The sequence below is a fragment of the Camelus bactrianus genome, chromosome 2 (assembly GCF_048773025.1).
Source record: "Camelus bactrianus isolate YW-2024 breed Bactrian camel chromosome 2, ASM4877302v1, whole genome shotgun sequence".
Taxonomy (NCBI): Eukaryota; Metazoa; Chordata; class Mammalia; order Artiodactyla; family Camelidae; genus Camelus; species Camelus bactrianus.
In genome coordinates this window covers 72,898,713-72,925,077 of record NC_133540.1, presented here as the reverse complement: position 1 = coordinate 72,925,077, position 26,365 = coordinate 72,898,713, and the positions used below count along the sequence as shown (strand labels likewise).

The 26,365-nt window shown below is 33.2% G+C and overlaps 1 protein-coding gene across 9 annotated transcripts in view; it reads left to right on the top strand.

Annotated features, from left to right (window-relative positions):
- The window catches only part of CCSER1 (coiled-coil serine rich protein 1), a 1,108,361-nt gene that overhangs the window by 386,692 nt on the left and 695,304 nt on the right, over positions 1-26,365 (top strand). For all 9 annotated transcript variants that reach the window (XM_074343893.1, XM_074343839.1, XM_074343854.1 and 6 more), the window contains one exon: positions 11,809-12,016. In XM_074343893.1, coding sequence (XP_074199994.1) covers positions 11,809-12,016 — 208 coding nt within the window. The remainder of the gene's footprint in view (positions 1-11,808; positions 12,017-26,365) is intronic.

The following is a 26,365-nucleotide window of genomic DNA, read 5'->3' as shown; positions in this document are numbered from 1 at the left end:
GGTATAAAAATGAATGGGCGGAATATTCATTGGGGAGGGAGAAGTTTGGGGTCGTATTCCCTGATTTTCATCCCCTCTCCACCTTCCCGAGGGAGGGAGGGATTTTTGTCCTTATATAATTTTGATGGGAAGTGTCATGGCCTCGCTGCATGATGGATACTTCCTATCTGCAAGGCTAATTTTATTGTAATAAGGACATAATGAGCAAAAGGTTATATTCGGATGCCAGAGTTTCCCACCTTTTACCACCTTTCTTTGTTTGTCTCCAGGACACCTGTCACCCCAAAACATGTGATTTCTTACCAGTTTGGAGGTTTCTGCTTTTCTGTCTGTCCAAGGTCCCCCATTGTTCACAAGATGTATGGTTTCCTGCCATTTGGCCCATGACCCCTCTTTCTCTGCTCATATCTAGCTATCTGCCTCCTCTAATAATTGCAGCTGGTAATTGAAGAAAACAATGCTTACTTATTGATTACCAGCTTATTAATCTTCAGATACTTTCTAATTTTCCTTAATCTAATTTCAGGCACAGAGTTGTAACTCTTCAATGCTTATGATTCCAAAAGCCACTTAGTGTCTAGAATTAGGCTTTGGGACAACTTACTGGCTAGAACCTACTTAAGTATTTTTCATTTAGTAGGAATGATCTTCAAAATAAGTTGCATACTACACATTGTTTGCTATATTATTAAAAATGAGATTTTCCTCACTCAAACAATTGTACTTCCACTACAACTTTATGTTACCTAAAATAGTTCTCCCCAAGAACAAGAATCTCCATTCTCAGGAGGAACTAGATTTAAACCCAGAAGCTATGAAAATTCCTATTACACTTTATTCTTGTGCAACTATAGTTGACCCTTGAACAACATGGGTTTGAACTGTGCTGGTCCATCATACAAGGATTTTTTTTTTAAATAAATATATAGTTGGCCCTGCACATCTATGGTTTTCACATCTGTGGATTCAACCAACCCAGCATCACAAAGAATACCTGATCCAGGGTTGGTTGAATCCTGGGATGTGGGAAGCATAGATTTGGAGGGCGACTGTGGAACTCAAGCATACTTAGCATACGTGGATTTTGATACCTGCCCAGGTTCCTGGAACCATGTAGTGCAGATACCAAGGGGCAATGGTACTTGATATCTATATTCATACTCCAAACTAGTTTCTATTATAATTATTTCTGTCATTGTTGTTGTTTTAATTCTACTTGATATTATTCTCTTCTTTCTTTATCTACCTCTAATGTAATGACTACGTTTAAGAGTTTCACCTTGATAAGGCTCCAAAGGTAAATCTGAAAGTGCTCCATGGGAAATTGTGATATGTAAATCTGTTATTTAGGATTAATACACTAGAATTCTTAGCACATGTGTATAGTGTATGTGAAATTGCCATATATTAATTTATTCAACAGAAACTTGGAAATATAAAGATCACCAAAAAGAGTCTCAGCTTCTTTGGTGTTATTGGACCAAAAGGAAGAGGCAATTAATGCAGCCTGAGGTAGTGTGAAGGATTGGAGAGGACTTCCTGGGAGAGGGGGGTGCACTAATTTAGGCTTAAAGGATAAGTATAAATTAGCCACATGATGTCAAAACTCATATGTATCCTGGGGAAAATTATGGCGAGTAAGCATGATAAGATATGTCTAACCTATTCTGCTATTGCACTACATGATTTGTTTGTCTTGCTAAAGCTAGCAAGACAAGAGTATGACCCAGTGGGCTGGAGATACAGTCCTGGAATCCATATATGAGTAGTAAGCCAGGCGATTTTTGTGTATGTGTAAGTTTGTCAAGGTATTTGGAAATACTTGATTTTGTGTAATGTGGAAAATCTTATTTTTCTAGTTGAAATTGAATATAAACCATCACAGTGCCTTTTGTTATTCACTTCAAGAACAGAATCTGGGAAATTTTGTTGATAAGCTTGATGTAGGTTTTACTAATTTTTCTCAAATTGGTAAAGTTGTGGCTCTAAAAATTTACTCAAAGTCATAATCTCCAAGTCTTTTAGCTTCAGAAAATGTTGGAGGTTTTACAGTTTCCTTGCCTCTGTGTATTATGCTAATAATTTTAGGTATTTCCTTTATGTCAAGTTACAGGGCAACAATTGATTTTCTGTTTGGAAGCACTACTTCCTGGATTATACTTTCATGGCTAACACTTATTACACTTAGATTGTTAAGAATTTTGAATACTTTTAAAAGGTAAAGGGCATAGAAAAATCTTTTAAAACTAGGTAATTGACTGTAGATTGTATAAATTTTAGCATATCTTCAATGGTATGTATCAGAACTTTATTGTAATTGACCTTTGCTGCTTATATTTTTTAAAAATTGCATTTTATAAAGGTTACTTAAATTCTTAGAGGCAAATTAAAGACATTCTATATTTTTGTTTTATTTTCTAAGAAGTTTCTGATATATGCAAATTATTGCAAGCAAGTATACAGTAACTTTTTAAATAAACATTCTTGTAAATTATATTAAAAAGCCCATGATGTGTTCTCCTTAAATGGTCATAAAAGGAAAATTTTGCACACAAGTTCTTAAAATAACGTCAGGTTCTAAATATATTATGCAATAATGAAATAGGATAAGGTTTATGGTGGTAGTTTGGTTCTGAAAGATGAATCAAATTCCCTACATGATGTGGATCTGAAGCAAGACCTTGGTACTTTTGTGACTTACGATCCTCGTATTGAAGGGAAGAGGGCAGGTAACAAATAGCACTGGGAAAAAAATTACTTTCAAAAACACAATTTACATCTCTAAAAATGATGGCTTATACGTTTTTATTCTGTTATACTACAAACATGAAACTTGTTGAAAAGAATTTTATTTTAAAAAAGAAAAAAGTTTAATTATAAGGCAAGTCATATTAGAGCTTGAGTTTGTGACTTTAGAAAAGATTACTTTTAAAGGCAAATATAAATTAAATAATAACTTTTCCTGTGTATTTCTTCCACTAAAAATACTTCAAATTAATTATAATGTGTAAGTACTCTAGTAGGTAACTATAAAATGTGTATCATAGATAACTATAAAAATTGCCTTGTATCTAAAATACACTTATAGAATACTACCACAATCAAGACATTAACTAGAATAAAATAATACAGTAAAACTCTTTCCCATTTTTAGATGATTTTCATCTTTATACATGCATTTGAAAGTAAATTTAGCAACAATTTACTACAATGAAATTGAACAGTTTTAAAAAGTTCTTTAGTGTCATAGTGAGATAATTATTCCTCAAAAATCAGATTTTATTCAACTTTAATTTGTTTTCCTTCTATAGTTCAGAATTTTCCAAATATAATCACTTCCATGGTGTGCTGGATGAGAGGGTGGGAAATTTTTCCTGACTCCCCCCAAAAAGAGATATGTATAAGGAAAATGTTGAATATAAGAGTCTGCAAACATATCAGAGAATTGACGTTGTTTGTATGATGAATTGCCTGGGAAACTAGAAAGAAGAAATTTAAGATTTTTAAAAACTTTTGGTTGATATCTGTTAGACACAGGAAGACCAGCCAGTCTATGAGTTTTTCTAAATTGAGAATCACTTGTACAATATCAGGGAAAAATAAATAAAAATTTGATCTCCATCTGTATAAAATGTTTTTGTTGATTCTGTGCCCTTAACTTTCTGACGGCTTGAGTGCTCTGGGAAAGAAAACCAAATATACTATTAATTCAATCATAGCATACTTAAAACTTACAGTATCTACAATTAAGTGAGTAATTACAAAATGAAAGATGTATAAATGTGCACAAAGATTTTGGTGTATATCTTTATATGAATGTACGCACATGGGATTTTTAAAACAATAATTTGAATCATTGTTTCCTGAACTTTATTGTATTTTCATCCCTGCATTCATTCATTCTAGTTCTTTTCCTAAGTGAAATGATCCTTAAACTGGATCTTAAATCACATGTGAAAACAAAAGTAGAGAATGAAAGGGAAAACTATGCATGACATTAATGGCATAGTGAAAAGTTGCTGAACAAAGACAATCAACTCAGTCTTTTCTTTTCAAGGCTAAACAACTACTTTCGAAGTTTGTATGAGCAGGTTTACACTCATAGAATATCTACTTTCTTGAAAATTTCCAAGAAGGAAATTCTAACTTTTCTAGGGAGTAGCAGTCCTTTGTAATTCCCTGCGATTATAACCTAACATTTCACTATTTCAGCTTCAGTGAAAATAGCATAGATAAATGCAAGTATATTTTAAATTTTAACCCTATTAAAAGATGATGCAATATGGAGAAAAGAGCGCTGGACTAGAAGTCAGGAGACCAGGATTCCACACCTTCTAGCTTAGATCCTTAGAAAATAAATTTAAGTTTGAGCTCCTTATATATTAAATAGGAATGTTAAACTAGACCTATAATGCTTTTGCTAGCACTAAATTTGATTATTCTTTTGATATGAGCATTGCATACAATTGTGCAAGGTTTTGTGGATACATTAATGAACAAGAAAAATAAGCGCTATTCATATTTCCTTTGAATTGCTAGTCTCAAATATAGTCATTAAACAAATACACAATTAACTTGTTATCCTGCTGTTATTTCTAGATTTACTGTTCTTATTGGAATTTATAATTTAGTGGTGATACTAGTTAGAATGCTTTCTGCTTCAAGTTAGAGAAAAACCTAACTCAAAGTTCATTAAACAGTCAAAAAATATGTTATCTTCTCTAACAAGAAATCTAGAGATAGCAAGTCTCTAGTGTTGAATAACTGAGAGAAATAGTGACATTATATGGAGGCAGGCCTACCCAACTTTTTTGCTTTTTGGTTTTCCCACAGCTGAGTTTTTGCCTGTTTGCAGAGTACACCAATAGTTCCAAGTAGTACATCAAGCCAAAATATGTACAGGAAAGATGGCCATCTCTTTTCTGTGGGTCTCCTTTTACCAGAGAGGAAACAGTTCCTTGAAGATTCCCACCAGATTGCCTGTCATTTCTTGGAGCCATAGGAGAGCCAGCATTTGAACAAATTACAGAGTGTTTTGGTTTTGTTTGCTTTTGTTTTAAAGAGTCAGGAAGGTAGTATGAGTGAATAGGGACAAGCAGCCAACAATACCTGCTATAATAATTTTTTCCATTCAGAAATTATATCAATTAATTCTAGAATTGAGTTTCCATTTTAGTTATTTTTTAATAGTTTTTATTTCTCTGATGAGAGTAAACATCTATTTATTCATTGTGTTCACTTTTTCTTTTAAGACTTTGAACATATTTATCATAGCTGCTTAAAATCCTTGTCTGCTAATTCCCATATAAGGGTCATCTCATAGTGTCTATGGATTGTTTTCTGCTGCTTTGCATATCTATTCATTTGCCAGACATTGTGGCTTACATATTTTTGAGAGTCTGTATTTTACTGTCTTTCTTTAGAGAAAGAAGAGTTGTTGTAGCAGGCAGTTAATTCACAAGTAGATCAGATTGATTTTTTCAGAGTTTTTTTAAGTTTGGAAGTCTCATCTCTCCTAGCATTGCACAGCTTCTTTGTCAGTGGCAGGTACTCTTTTGTGTCTGCATAAACATGAAAACTCCAGCTTGCTTTTACAGGCTGTATCCAAGTTCAACACCCTGAAACCACCACAGTGGCAACTCATATAACTATTGCTGTTTTAATTTTGCCCTTTGGCGCCTGGAAATTTTTCTGTCTTTTCCTCCTGTACTACAATATGTTTAAAAATAAACATGATTATAATTTATCCAGTGTTTCGCTGCATTTAGAACACGAGGTAGAGTGTAGGACAGCTTAGTCCAATGTGTTCTCAAGGGTCTCCTCAAATTATTTTTTTACACTGCATCTGGGATAAATGCTATAAAGGAAGGCACAGCATGGAAAAGAGGAACTGGCCTATGTTTGAAGGGTGGAGTACTAGATGCAAAGGAGGTTTCCTGATGAAGTGATGTATTTTAAAATGAGACCTGAAGGTGGATAAGCAATGCTTTTTCATGCAGATAGAAAAACACGTGCAAAGTTCCTGAGGCAGAATGGAGCTTGGCACATTTCAGTGCCTGAATGAAGGACAGTGTAATTGGAACTCAAAAAACTAGGAAGCAGTTGTTATAAGATGAGGTATGTGAGGTAAACAGTTGCTAGTTAACCTTTTTGGTTTTGTTAAGACGTAAGGATTTTATCTGGTCTTTCCCCATATTTTGCCTTTGCTCTACCTATCAGTTCAGCTAGTAGCATAATCCTTCTCACATGTGAATTCATCTCAATGTAAAATGATATGAATTTACATGTCAATGTCACCCAGTTCTTATAACCACTACTATACTACTGTGGAAGGATGGATATTTATTTCATCCCTGCCAAAAGTACAGCTAAATATGAAATTATGAAATAATTTCGGATACAAGCCCCATAAGATGGCTGCTGTCATGCTGTCTGTCCATCCCCTGTCCAATCTGACCCTTCCTCACCCTTACCTTATGTTCATGATTGCCTCCTCTTCCTAAGCTGACAGTTTAACCAATAACTACCTGCATGCTTGGCCAACCCCCAGCTAAAGATTATTTTAGCCTTTGGACCAGAATGGATCCAGTATGTTCCCTCATCAACAGGCAACAGCAGCCCTCACGACAGGTGCTAACTCAGAGCTGTGAGAGGCGTGCTCCAGCAGTCATCTGGCAACCTACGAGCCCTTCTAGTGTCATGCCCCCTATAACTGATAGCCTCCTCCCCCAGGTAGCAAACATCACTGCTGTGTCCTGCCTGCCATCGGTAGTACACGGTGGGGTGTTTCTCCAGGACCTTTGCTTCTAACTTGTAATATTCCCTGTCCAATAAATCACTAATGTCTCTGTCGCTGACTTTGGGTTCTTTCTTCAGTTTCACGGCTGGGCAGCTGCAAGGATTGCAGGACTGTGAAGCACAGACCAATAACAAGTTGTTTTTTTTCCCCTAAAATGACACTTTCATATAAACGATCTATTTTGAAAGAGACCATGAGCAAATGCATAGTTTATTCATCAACAATAGACTTTTTATAGTTAGTTCCTTAAACAGACAGTTTTATTAGGTTCTGGGAAGCCAGTTCATTAATACAGGTTCATACCTTTGTGCCTGTCTTTGAAGTCTTCAAAGCTAAGATTTAATTTGCCATAAATGACCTGGCCCTTTTTGAAATGAGGTTTAAATGACAATAAGTTTCCCAAAGTAAGGCTTCTTAAAACATAGCATTATTTTCTGCAAATTTACTTATGAAGCTTTGGAAGGCAGTTGTATGCATATGCATTTATTATGCTGGACAAATAGAGATTACTTTTGCTTTTCACTCCTTGGAAATCTACTTCAGAAATCATAGCCACATTATAAAATGCAAATCACTGAGATCCCTTATGGCCACAGATACTCACTGTAAGGAAAGGTGTCAGTGCACTAAATAAGTAGTTCCTATGACAGATAATAGCATCAATCCTTTGTAACTGGCATGATTTTGTATTTTGTTAGTCATTTGGGCCATTATATTGGGAAGTTTCCAAGTGATTTGAAGAATAAATGTGGGTGGGAAGAAAATTTCTCACTATTAAAATGATAGGGCCAGTTATAACCAAATGAGAAAAAAAATCAGGAAAATACTTTCATTTTTTCTTCCTGGTAAGGAAAAATTCTTTAATCACTCTATGGTTTATGTCAAGATATATATTTTCCCATTAAGCTTGTCTGTCATACTAAAAATAGAATTGCAGCAGAACTTTTGAAGTAGCTTGCTAGAAAATTCCTTTCACACAAGGGATCCGAGTGACAAAAATGCAGAGCCAATTTACCATAGTAGTTTAAGTCAAATGTTTTATTTTTATTTTTTTTAAAATTTTATTGAAGCATAGTCAAATGTTTCAAATACCAATTACAACTCTCTAGTTTCTCAAGGTGAAACTTTCAAGAATATATTTAATGTAATGGTCATGAGTTTTGCTGTTAATTTTACTCAAAAGCTTTATTATTTTGATACTTATGGAGTGAGAAAAATTCACAAATCTCAGTGCGACTTTATCTAAATGTTACTAAATTTTAAATTATAAAGACTTGGGTAGCATTTATAAGCAACAAGGCAAGTACAAATATTACTGAGCAATTCTACCAAAGACTTGTGGAGTTGACACAGACAGGGTAAAGTGTATATGAATGTGCTCAGTGGAGATTACATTGTCTTTGTTTTTTGTTTGCGGTAGTTATGGTGATTAATGAACCACTGTGTGGGGCCTCAGTATCTTACCCTTTGTGTGTGTGCGTGTGTGGAGTTAAGGGACTATCTTTTTTGATATAAAGCATGCTTCTTCAGAAACAATAATAATTCATAGTGTTGGGAGACAGAGAGCTATACATTCTAAAGTACATGACTTGTATTATCTCATGAGCTCTGCTGATGCAAGAAGAGAGCACCTGATCCTAGCTCTGCCCTCCTGGCCTTTTTACAGGTTGTCTGTGCTAGAAGAACTACGACCTCATATCAGAGACTTTGCTCCTTTTCTTGTCAATTACATGGATTTTTTTTTTTTTTAGGTGAACTTGTCCAGAGATGCAGGAGTATTTTTGGCCCATTCATAGTCTATTATTAAAAACACTGATATTCAAAATATTTAACAATTGTAAACCCCAGGCACCAACCAATTAAGAATGGTTTTGATTACTGTAGCCCACTGTTTTTCACATAGAAATAAAATGTTTCAAGATAAATGGATTTGGTTTTTGTATGTGAAAGAATATTAGTTGTTATTTTTCAGTATCAATTACTGAGAAGTTAATAATCGTGGTGAGCCTCTTGAGGTCAGTGACAAAATCCTATTAATCTCTGTAACATCAGCTACTATTGCTCTGCTGTACACAATGTGGATGTTTCCCATAACTGTGAAGTAATACCATCATTCTCTCTCTTGTTGGAATTAAGAATGGATCCGAACCTTTGAAGTATAAAACAAATGGCTAATTTTATATTCTAAATACATTTTTGCATATGGCCACTTCTTACTATCTGAGATGGCAATGATCCTTCCACGTGTAAATGTTAAGCAGTAATCCTCAGAACCTCAGTAATTTCTGGAAATTAATCATAGGACTTCACACTGGTGTGGTTTCTGAAAGATTTTCCAGTCTTTATTGATGTTTAGATACATGATTGGACAAACAGGTTCAAAGAAGCAGCAACCTAATTAAAAGGGATTATAAAACTGTTAGTTTAATTATTTTATTGTAAGAGTGCTGGGAAATTTCAAGCTGTGGTTGGCAGTCCTGCAATACATAACAATCCACCGTGCAGAAAATTTCCTGTGTACAAATGAGAACTGTAGGTATAGATTATTGCAAAGAATTATGTTTTGTTCACTCACTCATTATTGTATTCATTTATTCCACTTCAGTTATACAATTATTTACTGAGTCAGCCTAATATGTGCCAGACACCAGGCTTGTTCACAACTGAAACCTGGTAAATCTTTAAAAATTTTATTATAACTAAAATGCTGTTACACATAACATGAATTCTAATTTTTATATTTCATTTTATTCTTCTTGGTCTTAGAGAAAATAGCATGAAAGACACTAAAAGAAAATAAAAAACCTTTAAGAATAACTTTATAGTTCACTACAAGTTGTGTGTAATTAAAATGAATCAGTCATATCAGATATATTTTAAAAGTGAAAATATAAATGATTCTTGGTGTAATTGTAGGTACGACTTGTTTTTCAATTTCTGTTTTTGTTCATTTGCTTGCTTATTTTTCACATGAGATGCAGCATCTTGTAGTGATTTAGAGCTTGAGTGCACTGCCTGCATTCAAATCTCAGCTCTGTCCCTTGTTTGCTCTTTCCCCATCAGCATGTAACTTAACCTCTTTGAGACTCAAATCCCTCAGCTGTGAAGTGGAGATTATAATACCTCAAAGAGTTGTTATGAGTATTAAATGGCTTAGCATATGTAAAGGCCTTACAGGACTACCTGAGATATATTAATTATTATATATTTGCACACAATATGGTTAGTAGGGGAAAAAGTCTTATCTTGCTTATGTACTTAGGTTGAATCCTCTTAGGTCTACTTCTTAATAGCTATTTAACTTAGAAAAGTTACCTGTCTGGGTCTCTTTCCTGGTATATAAAATTAAGATACTCATTATATCTACCTATTAGTCTTGTTCAATGTTTGAATGAATTAGCACACATGAAATGGTTAGCACAGTACTTGCCCCATAGTCAGTCCTCAAAAGATGTTAGCTATGGCTGTTTATCTATTATTTAATTATAAATGTAAGGTGGGGATAGTATTTACTATCTTATCACTTCAAAAGACAATGGTAATCAATGTGAAGACAAGTGAACAATGGTGTGATGCAAAAAATGTGTTTTCTTTACTAATTATCCAATACTTTATAAATTAAATTATAGTATTAGTGAATAATCAGATGGATAAAATTAACTGAAGATATATATATTTTTTTATTCGCATCATTGCCTGACGTTGGTGGCTGGCTCCAAGGCAACTCTGTTTTTTCTCAATTTAGGTTGCCAAGTGACCTTGTCATATAATTCAGTAAATAATATACATAGAACCTATAGAAATTGAGCATAAATCCTAAACTATTATTTCATAAATATCCTGAGCTATGTTATAATGTTAATTGTCATTATTGTGTAGGCCCCTTGGTTTTAACAAATGGAAACAAATTTAGACAAACACATGAAAAATGATTATTTTCTTAAGCTCCTCTTTTCATACTTTTTTTAGATCTGCCTGATAGATGTGTTTGGAAAATTATTAATCTTAATATCTTTTCTGTATATATACATTCAATCTAAGCATGTTAAATTGTTTTTAAAATGCATTATTTAAAAATAATTGTTGAAAAACAATACTTATGACTGAACAAATGATATTCCCTGAGGCCCCTATTACTATAAATGTCATATGTTAGGTTAAAAGAAAGAGAAAAATCTATAAAAATAACAGATATTCTTGAACTGTTAATTTTGGCCTATAGTTCCAAACTGTGAGTCACCACTTATACCAAAAGCATTTGTAGATGAAATAAGAAATGAATCTTTTATGTATTTTACAGCCTGGAAACACCACCAAAATAACCAAAGTTAGCAATTTTAATAAAGAAAATAATAATAATGATAATAATTGTTCATTATCAAGTAGAACAAAATAAATATGTTTTTTCATACATTACTATGCTAAAATTTTAATGATTATTTGATAAGCATGCTAATTACATATGGAGTTCTGCATTTCACATTTATTTCACTATTTTCACATAAAATCCTGTGCATACTAGTCAATCCGGAAATGGTCATTGTTTGATTAGGTAAATTAAAATAACAAAAATTATTTTATCTCAAGTTTTGGTTTCATAATTTTTTCTTCCCAGTTAATTTTTAAGCATATTTTTGTAAAATCTCTATATAAAATTTCTTTCAGTGATTTCTTTTGACTTTCAGCATTTTTAAAAGTTAAAAATGTAAACACTTATCATGTGTAATAAAGTGTAAACATTGTTACCATATTTAATAGAAGTTCTAGTTGGCGAAAAAAATTCTGTAGCAGTGATTGTCATTGAATCTTACCACTACGTATACAATTGACCCATTCCATAATTTCGACAAAGGTTTCAGAATTTTCAAAGATTAATATGAGGAGATAAAGAGAGTCATAAAGAAAATCTTAAATCTTTCTAGCTCACTACTGACATTGATCAACAGCTTGGAAAATACTGCTCTGAAATATGCTGTATAGTAATTTTTGTTCATTTTTTGTCTTGTTAGGAACCTGTCCCTGAAATTAACAAAAGACAATGATCAGGAAGCCAGGTTTTCCCATGTGAGCCGAATGCCCAGCAGTCCATCTGCAGATTGGCCCCTGCAAGGTGTGGAGGAAAACGGAGGCTTAGATTCTCTGCCATTCAGACTGATGTTACAGGACTGCACAGCCGTCAAGACCTTATTATTAAAGATGAAGAGAGTTCTTCAAGAGGTAATGGTTTTCTCTAAGATTAATGTCTTTCAGTGCTGGTAGAAAGGGAAGTCTGTAGACCTAGTTAGTCCCAACTTATGTCAGTAATTGTATAACTTGGGGCAGGGCTCACGCATCCTCATGGAGCTTAGTTTTTCTCATACGTCAAATGAAGAGTTTGTAGCTCCAGTTTATAAGGTACTCTTCAGCTCAAAAATTCTAAGATTCTGCAGAGGAATCTAAAAAGAAAAAAAAATGATACCAAGCCTGGGAAAAGTCAGGTAAAGAGAAATGGGCAGCAGCTATTACGTATGTTTATATGTTACTATAAAGCTATTGAGAGACCTATTAAATGGACTTCACCTTAATGATACTGAGCTTCTGTGTGATACCATAAAAGTAGTTTATTTACTCATTTTTGTCCCAATAACAATTAATCTAGTAAAACTTTATCTGAATGTTTGACTGATTTTGCCCATTAAATACAGCTGCCCTCTTGCAGCTTGTGCTGTTAGATGATGAGCAAGTCAGGAAAATGTACAGTGGAGTCTTTCATCTTTATGTCCAGGAATCAGCCATTCTTTAGGATTCAAGTGTGTTATATATATATATATATATATATATATATATATATATATTTTTTGTAGTTACAAGTTATTTTCTTTGAAGGATTTCTATAAAAAGTGTATACAGTATTATCTCAAAGATACAAAGTGAGGGGACAGAAATTTTAAATGATTTTCCTCGAGTGGGTGTGAATTCAGGACAACAGCCTGAGATTCCTGACTCCCAGTTCAGTGACTTTTTATTATATGCCGTTATCATTTAATTGATTTCTTGTTATTGATAAGAGATATTAGTAAATAATGTGAGAACAGAAAAATATAACTATTAAGTATGATTAGTATTATGGCTCCCTTACAATGATGATCATTGTAACACTGATGATAGTAATGACATTAGCAGCTACCACTAGAGGCCAGAATAGAATCAGGCAGAGAGAAGAGCATTTAAGAGAAATGATTGTCATAACTGCTGAGGGCATCCAGTCATGTGTTCTGATCAGTTGTTAAGTTGAAAATTGGCAGAGATCTCTGCATCCCTTACCAGCTTATGTCGCTGGGGTAATCTCTGTGTCTAGAATCTATGCAGTGGTGTGTAGGAGTTGTGTGCGTATACTTGATCACTGTTAGAATTTCAGGAATTTGATGATCTGGCAGTTAAACACAGGCATAAAAAACTTAAATTATATATATTTTAAATGTCCCAAATTACATTTTTAAAAGGATAGTCAATACTCAATACTTTACATTTCCAATTTATTTTACTATATTTTACTATTAGCCACACTTGTGAGCTTATTTACATCTATTGGATGTATATCTTGGAAATACTATGTAACAGCTATCCAATTGTAGATTCATTTTTGGCATTTTGGTAGCTTGAAATCAGCCACATGGGAGTATTATGCCACAGAAATTGGCAAACGATACAAGGTAGGGCTTTTAATTTTTGGTGAGCTGTTAAATATTTAACAGTACACCACTATACACCTGACTATATGGTTTCTATATTGACAGCATTAGCATTTTTTTCTGCACTTGCCAAATCTCCCCAATCTTTTGCTTGACATGCAGTCTGAACCTCTTTGAACAAGGCAACTTAATAACAGCTGTTAAATTAAAATATATTAATCTCAAAGTCTGTAACATTCAGCTATTCAGTTTTCTACCTCTCTCTTTGGTCTGGATTTTAATTTTATAAAATTGTCCAATACAAGTAAAAGAGAAGTAGGAAGAACTGACAAAGTGTCAAGGGGCTTTTTGACGGTACTTAGTTTTATAATTTAAAAATAGTTAGTGATATGCACTATAGAGTCAATATTCAGAATATATTCAGATTGTTTTTACATTTACATCTGTTTTTCTTCATTAAAGAGTATTTGAAGAAACTGAAGAGAATTGACTTTTAAAGCTGATGTAAAATGAGCAATAATTACATCTGTTTGTTAAGCCCATTCAGGGACCAGGGGTCTTACTCTTTACAGTCAGCAAGAAAAGCAATTATTAGTATATGATTAGCATAGACAAGTGTTCTAGTAATAAGATATGCATAATAGGTGCTGGTAAAGAAAACTGAAATATTCTCTAAGCCAAGAGTTTTAAAACAACAACATATTTCATTACCAAATTTAATTCCAACTGCTCATTTTAGATTAATAATACCTTTTTAATATAAAAAATATTGTTTATTTCTGTTATCTTATTTTTATGACGTATAGTAGTCCACTTTTGTGTCTGATAAAATTTTAGCCACAGAAGATCCCAATTATTTTATTTTTAAGATAAAAAAGTAATTAATGGGTTTAGTGTGTCACACTAGAAAATGCTTTTATTTGAGATTTTTCCTAATGGTGCTCTGTTGACATCTTAGATTTTAATTCCTGAGATGGGTCAAGTGTTAATAATCTGTATGGAATCTCATACTCCTAATTTTGTTCCCCTTCTTTGGAGATCAGTTGGTATTACAACTACAAGCATCAACTCCTTTATTAAAAAAAATAATAAATACTGGATTTGGGCCAAAAGAAATTCTATTGTCACTTTACCTTTTAGTATTAATGATTTTATAAAAAAGTGACTATAGCAAGGAGGAACTATGTACATTTTTTTCTTCCGCTTTTGTTAATTTTTTTCATAATTCCATTATCTAGAAAAGAAAATATTTAGTGTATTATCTACAGAAATAGTTTCTGTTCTAATGTTTCCTTTCAGTTTTCTCTGTTCTCTTTTTGTTATTATCTTATTAAAAAATTTGTTTGTACTATATGGTAACTGACCAAGAAGACTTTCTTTTATAAAGTTGTAATAGCAACTGATCTCCAAAGAAGGGGGAACAAAATTAAGAAAATGAGATAAACAACAAGGTCATAATGTATAGTTCAGGGAACTATATTTATTATTAAGCAAAATTTCAGAAGATTTGAACATTATTAACTTCTTCAATAATGACTAACTTACTTTTATATAACAGAATTGTACAATCTTTGCAGTGCATATGAAACATCAAGACAGGAGTATATGCTGGGTCATAAAAATGTCTCAATAAATTTCAAAGATAGGCATCTATGGAATACATTTTTTGAGAACAATGGAATTAAATTAGAAATCAAGAATGGTTTAACTAGGAAGAACTAAAAAAACATCAACTACTTGGAAATTAAACAACAAACTTCTACATAACCAATGGATCAATTTAGAAACCTCAAGGAAATTTTAAAGTGTTTCAAATGAGATGATAAAAATAATACAACAAATCAGAATTTGTGGTTATAGATGAAGCCATGCTTGGAGGGAAATTTATACCTGTAAAAGTTTATAATTCAAATAATAAATAATTAATAATCTAATTTTCTTCTTAAAAAGCTAGAAAAATAAAGGGCAAATTAAACCTAAAGGAAGTAATAAAAATAAATATAAAGAAGAAAATTAATGAAAATGAAAACATACAACTAACAGAAAATTTAGAAACTGCACAAACTGGTTCTTTGGAAAGTTAAAAAAAAAAACTGTAGAAGAAAAACACTGAAGAAAATAAGAACACAAATTACTAATATCAGCGATGAATTGAGGGAGGAATAATCACTACAAATCTTACGGACATAAAAAGGATAACAAGGGAATGTTATAAAAAGCAGTATGGCAATAAATATGACAATATAGATGGAAATCACAAATCCCTTGGTAAGTACAACTTTCCATGGTGACATAAGAAGAAATTAAAAATCAGAATATTCCAATTTCTATTAAAGAAATATATTTTATTATTAGAAAGAGAAAAAAAGAAAAAAAAATCCCAATATAGAAAATCCAAGTCCAGGAGCTTTCACCGGTGCTTTCTGTCAAATATTTAAAAAAGACTTAAGACTAATATGCAAAATAGTTCAGGAAGTAAAGGAGCAGAATATGCTTCTTAGTTTGTTCGATGTGGCCAGCATAGGCCTATTATAATAATTTGTCAAAATCTTCATAAAAAAGGAAATTATAGAAAAAATTCCTCCAATATGTATACATAAATGCAAAAGTCTTAAAATTAGTAAATAAAAGTCAGCAATATATAAACATATAATGACCTAGTTGGGCCTATTGCAAGAATACAAGGTTTGTTTAACATTCAAAAACCAATCAATGCATTATGGTTACCAGGGGGAGAAGGGCGTGGGGAGAGATAAATTGAGAGTTTGGGATTTGCAGATACCAACTACTATGTATTAAATAGATAAACCACAAGGTCATACTGTATAGCTCAGGGAGCTATATTTAATATCTTGTAATAACCTATATTTAAAAAAATATGAAAAGGAATATGTATATAATTGAGTCACTATGCTGTACACCAGAAACTAACACATTATAAATTGACTATACTTCAATTTTAAAAAGAACAAAAAAATTAGTTCAATTCACTATACTAATAAATTAAAAGAAAAAAGATGTATGGTCATATTAATAGGTGAATAAAACACATTTGAAAAAAATCAAACATCAATTTATGGTTAAAAAAGAGAAAAACTCAGCACATTAGTAGTAGAAAGGAACTTCTGTTCCTGCAGTTAAGATCCATATTTAATGATGCAAAACTGAAGTTTCTGGCTAATATTATTAGCAAGGCAAAAAAGTCCACTTTCTCCACTTGTAATGAACATTGTGCTGGATGTCCCAAATAGAAATAAACCAGATAAAACATAAAAAGCATAAATACTGGAAAGAAAAGGTAAAACTATCTCTATCAGCAGATACATGTTTGTTTATATAGACATCTCTAAGGAATCTGCAAAAAAGGTAATAATAAACCTAATAGGAATAATAAGTGAATTTAGTGAGGTTGAAGGATACAAAGATATAAGGTTATAATAAAATTATGTATTGATTCATAGAAAATTATCTAGTAGACTCAAACAAACATCTGCTGTCTCATAGTTTTTGTGGTTAGGAATTTGAGAGCAGTTTACACACTGCTTCTGGCTGAAGGCCTTTCATAGAGTTACACTCAAGATGTCAGCCACGATTGCAGTCAAGAAAGTTTGGGCTTGAGGATTAACAGAATGTGCCAGGAGGATTCAGTTTTTCACTACCGGTGGTCAGAGTCTCAGTGCCTCACCACGTGAACATCTTCACTGAGTGACATAGCACCTGGCTTCCCCCAGAGTATGCAATCCAAGAGAGAGAATAAGACAAAGTGAATGATGTCTTTTATAACCTAGTCTCAAGAGTAACATACCATCACTTTTGTGAAATTTATTGGTTGTAAAGACCAACCTTGTTTCAGGTGGGAGAGCACTATAGAAAGCCTGGATACCACGAGGTGAGGAACATTGTGACCCTTTTTACCCAAAGTACAGTATTCCACCTTTGGCCCCCAGGGATGTATTTCTTACAGTCCAAAGGACACTTACCACCTTCCAAGACCACCCAAAGTATCATTCTATTACCTCATTGGCTCAAAGTACAGAATCTCGTTATGCAAAACATGTACAGTTGTAGATACACCTTTAGTGTAGCAACCAAAGTACAGTTCTCCATTTGAAGACCCTGGAACTAATGCATAGGTTAGTAGTTCCTTGATTTGGACTCAAAGCCCGGGAATAATTCTACATGGCTTTTAGTTACATCCTCTTTACTCTTGGTTCTACCCTTCAAATTATCCTTTCCTTTCTTATAAAGTTAGCACATGTTTGAAGCTGAATAAGTTTTCTCATTCTTATTTGTGCTTGTCATCATTGTTCTCCAAAGTCCTCTTTTAATTTTGTATTGTCTTTCTTTAATTCTGAACTGCGAAGTGTTTCTATGAAAAGAGTTCTCTTAAATTCTTTTATTCTTTTTAGATCTATTGTGAACCTTATTAGGGATTCACTCCATTAGGCAAAGCCACATCCACAAATCTCTTCAAGAGAAGCCCTTCTCTAGCTTGAAATAGCTGATGGACAACCACTTTAATCTTTTAAAGTTTAAATTATGTGGTTGAGAGCATCTGTGAGACCTTCCCTAAAACCTTCAACAGAGGGTGGCTGAACCAGGTACCCTGCAGCACTATTTTTCATCTCTCAGAATACCTCTACATCTACTAAATAAATTTCTAAGATAATAAAATGCATTATTCAGATGTTTACATCTGAATTGGTATAGTTTTTGCATAAATTTAGATTTTTATCAACGCTTGTGAAATTATATACTTAATATAACAACACAGGAAGTGTCATCATATAACTGATAGCACCACTGTCAATGCTTCCATTATGTGGAATTTCTCTTCTTCCCTTGGGAGGCCTGTATGTGAGCTATGACCACTTATAGACTAAGTTAGAGCACTGTTATCAGTTCTTACAAATTGTTATTAGAGCTTAATTTTCTTCTCAATTTTAGAATAACATAAGTTAAAAAGATCAACAATATAGCACATAAAAAGATTGAGTATATACTCCCTGAGGAAACCGCTAGCCTAGATAATGGCATAACTGTAGACTTACTGAGAATGGATAGGTTTCTGAATAAGAATATTCTGCCCATAGGAGGTCTGGCTTTTTAATGAGACTATAAAACTTGATCTGGAAACATAAGATAGGGAGGAAAGTGTATTTCCATGACTCTTTTACTATGTAAGCAACCTTAACTTTCAACAGTCCTCTGGGAGAGATTAGAGAAGGTAGAAAAAAAGTATTGCCCAATCTTTAGCCCCGTTTCACTCACAAAGTCCCACTGGAGGACATATATTAGAATGGTAACAATTTCAGGTGTTTAAAATTACTGAGATCTAGGTGTGATTCTCACTTCGGCCACTAGTTGCTGCAAGTTAAGGTATTTGAGTCTCTATTTCATCATATCCAACATTATTAACTATCTTTTAGAATTATTTGGACAATTAAACAATAAAATGTATATAACAGATTAGCACAGTGAGAGTGTGAGGTAAATACCCTTGAATTTTTATTTATTTTTAATTAATAATTTTTAATTATTACTGATTGTGTTAAGCAAGGCAGAAAATATTTGAGATTTGCCAAACACTTGGAAATATATCGGTAAATGTTTTTAATAGGACAATGTGCTGTATTTACTGAATAATATTTTAATATTAAATTTGTAAATAAAGGCTATACTAGCTGGAACTAAAAATTGAAGTATTATTGCCATTTATGCTTTTCTGGGTATTCAACTGTGCTAGCACATTTGACCTGATATTTCTTTACTGAAGAACTAATATATGCCAATTGAATTTCCTATGTGCATTCCCTCTCTCTCTCTTTCTCTCTCTCGCTCTATATATATGACAGGTTTCTCCAGTTGAGGAATAATGGTGACATACCATGGTAGTAGAGGTTGAGACAGAAAAAAGATGTGTGATGTGTTTTGGAAGTAATGTCAACAGTCATTGCTGTGAATTGGAATCAAGTGGTGATAGAGAAAAAGAAGGGGTAACTGAGGGCTGTCCTTTGAGTAATGGGCAGACATTATTGCCATTTCCTGGGACTGGAAAGACTAGGAGAGGAGTAACCTGTGTGAGACATACAGGAAACAAGAGTTTTCTTTTGGCCAGGTTGAGATTAAGATGTTTATTTAGACATGCAAGTGTATATGTCAAATGGAAATTTGAATTAATATGGCTACAAATTCAGAAATATCAGGGCTGGAAATACAGATTGAGTATTCATGATTATATGGATTTTATTTAAATCTATGGAAAAGTGAGTTTGTACCTAAAACCTGAGCGAGATGCTCCAATATTTAATGATCAGAAAATCAGGAAAAAATGTGACCAATGAAAAGGAAAGAACACTAAGAGTGTAATATCAAGAAGCCAAGAGAAAACATTGCTTTAAGAAAGCCAACTTAAGAAATGATGCTAAGAAGTATGATAAGAAAAGAAAAGATAAACAGTCAAGGGATTTGGCAATCCATTGATTAATTCCAAAAACATATTACCTAGGCTTTAGAAATTTCAATATGTAAAAAACCTATTCAAAGTGTTAATTTACATAGCTAAAGCCTAGAATAGAAATAGTATCCCCAGCTTGTTCTCAGTTATTAAATTATTGGTTTATTTCTTTACAAAGCATTAGTCTCTGAATTTGAAGATATGAAAATGAATAATACATGCCCTGAAAGAATTTTTAAAATATGTTTTAAAGCAAGATATGTCTGAGTTTTGGAAGGATATTAGAAATTTTATCAGGTTAATTAAAATAATGACCAAAAATTTATCTTACATGAGTGCCATCCATATTGATGTATTATTTTTCTTTTAAAGAGTGTTGTTTATATTACTTAAAATTATTTTTTATACTGCAGAGGCAATCTGCTATAGTGATCACAATATACTAGCCTGTGCTAAGACGGACTGCTCAAATATGAATATCAACTCTCACTAGATCCATATGACTTTGGGCAAAGTGTTAATCTCTTTTAGAAGTTGAATTACTAAGTAAGGGCATATTCTGCTAGATAATATCAAAGATTTTCCAAACTGTTTGTACCAAATTACTGTCCCTCTGGGTATATTCATGTAATAGAATGCTTTAAGTTCACGAATCATCATGTCCCAAAAAGAATATTTTGAACTCAAAACCCAATTCACAGATAAATTCATACAGAATATGGAGTTTCAAAATATTTGCAAAGCTAAATAATATATTATTAAAGAATTTATATTAAAAAGTATGGGGATAGTAAACATAATATTCCAGGTGAGATTACCTGTGTAGAAGTAGTGGGTGGGAGAGGGATAGATACGTGCAGTTAAAGAGGGGCTTTGTAGATATTATTTATTTTATATTACAGTATATTTTCTTAGATGTTTCTGTCAAAATCATTGCATATACATGGTATTTTATTATATATGTTTAATGTTACCTTAACTCAGCCTTCCCGAATTATTTGTACTCTGGCTCCCTGTCCAACTCCATCCTCTACAATGTTGTTTTCCTCTGTATTTCTCTTCCTGGGAAAGTTGCAGGAGTATTTTGCCTACTGCTTTGCCGTTGGTATATCTTCTGATACTTATTTGATGTCAAACTGAAAATGAAGTGGGATTAAGGTGAGAAACTAGAGAATCCTCCTCTGGTATGTGTACTTACATAATATGCCTGTTAAAAACAAACTGCAACCTACAGTATTAACAATAAGTACCACCCTCATTGTACCTGAGTGCTGTGGTTATTTGTGTTATAATCATATTCAATAATTAATCAAATAACCACTAATATGGTTTTGCTATGCATGTCTAACTTTTAATTTTCTTCATGAATCCAGCAATAATGTCTCAGTTGTAATACAACTCACATACCATTGTGTAATTTGATGGGCTAAATATGACAAGAATTTCAGGCTGCAACATAGCAGATACACACCCTGCAGGATCTCTGAGGCATGCTTAGAGCGTTCAGTGCTTCTGGTGGGGGAGGGAAGGAGAGAGCAGACAGCCACTTAAGCAAGCGGTCCTGAAGAAAGCCTTGCAATTGTGTTGCTTGGAGACACATCTTTACTAAAATTGTGGTTTTTGTTTGAAAAATCAGAGACAAAGGTATATTTAACTACAGTGAAAAATGCCTATTTTTAATCACTGACTTTATAAAAGATCATGTTACAAATTTAGACAACCTAAGGCAATTGCTTAGGAGTAACAGAAACCTTAAAGTATTCACATGTTTACAGATGAACAAAAATGTTTTTGCATCTAGTGACTCATTAAGATGGAGGACAGTTATTCCTTAACCATTTCGTTTTAACCTTGATAAAAATGACAACTTCAGAAAATTAGAATTGACTTTTAGTGTGAATTTACTTACAGAAATATGGATGTTTCCTGGTTCAAATATTATAGTTTTAAATAGATTATTTGCTGTATTGTCTTTTAAAGTAAAATGCGTTCTTTATAGCGGACTAGCTATTAATTGAATAAAAAGAACTCCAATTATATTTATGACAAATACATGTGAAAATAGATATATCTATCTTGTTCTCTTTGATTAGATGGGCTTCTGTAAGTAAGAGGAGTTGAGTTTAAAAAGAAGAATGAATTATCATGAAAGATTTTATTCACTTACCTGAAAAATAGACAAATACTGTTATCCATAATCTTCATTATGGATTAACAAACTTTTACTGTAAAGTCCTGGCCATGTAGTCAGGATTGCAACAGCTCAAGTAAGTTGTAGTAAGAAAGCAGCTATATGACCTAAACCAATGAACATAGCTAGAATCCCATAAAATTTTATTTACAAAAAAAGGCAGCAGGCCAGATTTTGTTTTTGTTCTCAGCCAGTCATTCCATACTCCTTCAGAGAGAGGTGATTAATGTATCAAAAGGAGGCACTGTGTGGTTAAGAGAATTAGATTAAGGAGCCAAAACATAGGGTCTAAATCCCATCTCTTTACTTACTAGCTGAGTGACCCTAGGCAAGTTAAACCAACCCTGCAGATAATAATACTAACATATCACTTAGGTTTGTGGACAATATTAAATGTGTTAATATGCTTAAAATGGATGGAACAGTTGGACACATAGCAAATGCTCAATGTGTATTAGTTGTTACTTTACTATCACAAAGTCTGAGAACCACTAGTGAAAGAAAGATCATGGATTTGCCATGAGGCAAACCTGAAGTCACATCTTACTTAGATCTACAACAATTCCTCAATATTTATTCTGTTTTATTCACTTTCTTTGAGGAGCGTTATGTTTCCACATGGAGAAAAAGAGGATAAAAATTCTTATAAATTTTATTGTGAAGATTAGATTTAAATTGTGTCTGACAAGGAAAGGTCTAAGTAAATATTAGTTCCCTTTGCTCCCCTGTCCTCCCCACTTTTCAAAAACTTATTTTAATACTACTTTTAAACTTCTTACCCAGATTGAGATTTGATTCTGGCTTCATAGCACATACATGCTTCTTATTTCCCCTAGAACTGGCCTGTGATTTTGGTGTTCCTATTTCTTGCATTCTCCAGAGCTGAAGTCTGGCCCTTGAGCCCCAGTTATGTTGCAGAGATTATTTTGCTGGTTCACAGAATTTCTAAGTACTGCTAAACCAATGATGAAATTGCATGATTTTATAGTAAATTTTAGATTGATATCACTGAATAAATAATATGTCCAAATATAGCACCTGTCTTTAGATTTTATAATTTTTCCAAAATTTTGTTTTTAACAAATATTAATAAATGTTTGCTGAAACAAGTCTTTTTTAAAATTATTTTCTTGCAAGGAATTCTGTGTTACAGAAGTGCTTTTTCTTAGCTTTTGTTTGCAGCCAACATATGATTTTAATTCATCTCCCTCTTTCCCTAAATAATTCTGCTTTCCCTCAAGGTGGCACTTTGTCTAGATTTACCACTTATGATTTAAAACATTGTTTTAATAACGTAATCTAGGATGAAATTTAATTATAATTTATGGTTACCTTAATTATATTATGATATTTATTTCTTATTTAGGGCTTTCCAAAAAACTGGCAGTCAGCCTATTGCTTTGTTTCATTTAACTCTTGGATCATCTACCGTGGTTTGGACACATGGTTATAGATAGAGTGTGGTCTAATTCAGTATCTGCTGGAAGTGCTATGTCCCAGTATACCTCTACTGCTTTTGAAACCTAAAGCCCGTTTTGTAATATTATAATGCTTCCTAATTCACTACACATTCTTGAAAAATATTCTTTTATTTAAGGACTTTAGAAATTTCCTTGGCTGAGGCTATGTCAAATGTAACTGCCACTGGAGAGATAATTGCAACCTGTAAATATTCTTGAATTGTTTCTTTTGGACATTTCTCTTTACTTAGTTGACATTCAAGACTATCTGTCTTACTGGCAAATTGTTTAGTACCTACCAACACTATACTTCTTCCATCAAGAAAACTTCAGAAAAGGAAACAATTTTTTAGTAATTAACAGAGGGCAAAAAGGCACTTAAAATTGCTGTGGATATATATAACTCTGCGAACCACAGGCAAAGAAACTGTTGGTACTGATTTTTGGGAGCAAAAATCCTACAGATAATGTCTACATGTACAGCAAATGCAGGAATTATTGTTGAAAGATAGTCACACAATATAGTAATTCAAGTATGGATTTTAGAATATTGCAATATTAGAGAATTGATGAGCTACCAGGATACCACCCATGTGTGTGTGCACATCCACACGTGCGGGTGCATGTGCACAGGTATGTAGGTTTTGTTGGAGGTTGTTGAATATGTATATTGTATGTGTTGTGGTTGAGAGGCAGGGTTGAAAAGTCTCTTAAAAATAGGTCCAAAAAGTAAAGGCCCTAAGTTTGTAGTTGTCATCTATTTGTTTCTTTCCCGGCAGATTAGATCTGGCCTTATTAAAAGATCCTTATGACCTTGCCAGACATTCAGGCATGCTCATTAGAGGCACATGTGGCCATATGTCTGCATTCAGTCTTCCTTCTGAGTCCTTCTCGGTATCCTGTTGTCGTCTCGTACCTGCTTTCCTCACTAGATTCACTTAGTTTACTGTTCCTGCCTGCTTTTTGGCTCTTTCACCTTTGTTGCCCATGCACTGATCTTTCTCCCTCTTAGTGGTAATACAAGGAATAGATTACCTTTTAACAACCCACCTCTCCCTGCCTTTTATATTACCCTTCAGACATTTCATATATTTTTACTACCTTAAGGGAATTCCTGGTTTGTTTGACGAAACACAGCAAGAGTGACCTGGGCTCCACTTTAAATCTTACAAAATATCTCCTCACGCAGGACTTAGGATTTCCCGGTTCTTTCCCCTTCCTCCCTACCCCCGACATACTCTTTTCATTGTAAATCACAGCCCAAGAGAAAAGGTGCTTTTCTACCAGTGCTTCAGATATCCAGTCTCTCAGCTCATCAGGCTTCCCCCGCAAACTGAATTCTTGGTCATGGAATAATAGTCAAGCATTTAGCTTTAATTAAGGAAACCTCGTTTATCTCATTATAATGAGAATTATTTTCCTTAACACCTGTAGCTGTTCATGGTAGTTTAACAACTGTTTTCCTGATTATAAACTTCGGTGAGGTTTTTACTAACTAAGTGAGTCAAGTTGACAACCTGCCACAAGCTTCATGGAAGTGTTTTCTGTATAATTTCTGAGCGTGAGACATGGGCAGGGACAGGTACTCTACTGTTTGTGTTTGAGAAGTAGTAACTCTGCTAATTCTGTATCTATTTTTTTTTCCCAGATAGATACGTGTGACTATGTTTATTATCTTTAACAGAGTTTTGTAGACATCATAGAGATATTGATCAATTTAGCAACTATTACTATGTCAAACCTCTTAGAAATGTTCCTTATACTGTGCTCTGAAAATTAAAACAAAACATTAGAACAAAAACGATCATAGCTTTTTTTCTCACAAGTGTGCTATGTATTTGTTAGGTAAGTAATATGAATGAAATGAATACTCAGTAATGATAAATCATTGTGAAAAGTGACAATTTTTAAAATAGTGTTGATATTTTAAAATGTACACAAAATATTTCTTTTAAAGTAACACTGATTGTAGGATGCCACATAGGAAAATAAAAACAGGAAAATTCAGATCTTTATTTTACTCTTCATTAGGACAAGTTCAAATGGACTTTGTCCTAAGAGGTTTGGAAGTAAAAGTTCAACATAGTAAGAAATCTGGATGAATAAAGGAACTTATCAGTTAGTAAGTATTAACCATTGTTACTTGGCTTGTGATAGGTGATATTTTAGAATAAAAGAGAGTCATGCCTGTATTCAAAATCTAAATGGGAAAAATTTTTAAAATGAGGTATTTTATATTGTATTTTAATTGAGCCTCCATTTCTTAAGAGGATTTTTTTTTAAATTGACTAACTGCTTGGGCTTTGTATTTATTTTTTAAATTTAATATTAGGTTATTAGTATTTTATTTTATAGGCCTCTTAATTCAGTTTGTACAGAAACTCACAATCTTCTGTTCAGTTTTTTCCACAAATATTGACTGAATAACAATTTCTTAGGCTACAAAAAGAAACAATGGAAAGAGGAGGAAAGGAAGGATAGAAGGAAAGAAAGAAGACAGGACTTGCTCCCAAAAGAGAGGTATACAAGTTTCTTGGATTCAGAAAATAAAATTGAACTTAGAGACTGAAGTTTATATTGGTGTCAAACACAGTTCAAGAGATAGCCCCCCAAATCCATATACTGAAGCTCTAACCCCAGTGTGACTGTATTTGGAGACAGGGCCTTTGAAGGAGTAATTACGGTTACATGAAATCATGAGGATGGGGCCCTCATCTGGTATGACTCGTGTCCTTGTAGTAAAAATAAAAGCTGGCACAGAGACAAGACCATGTAAACACACAGAGA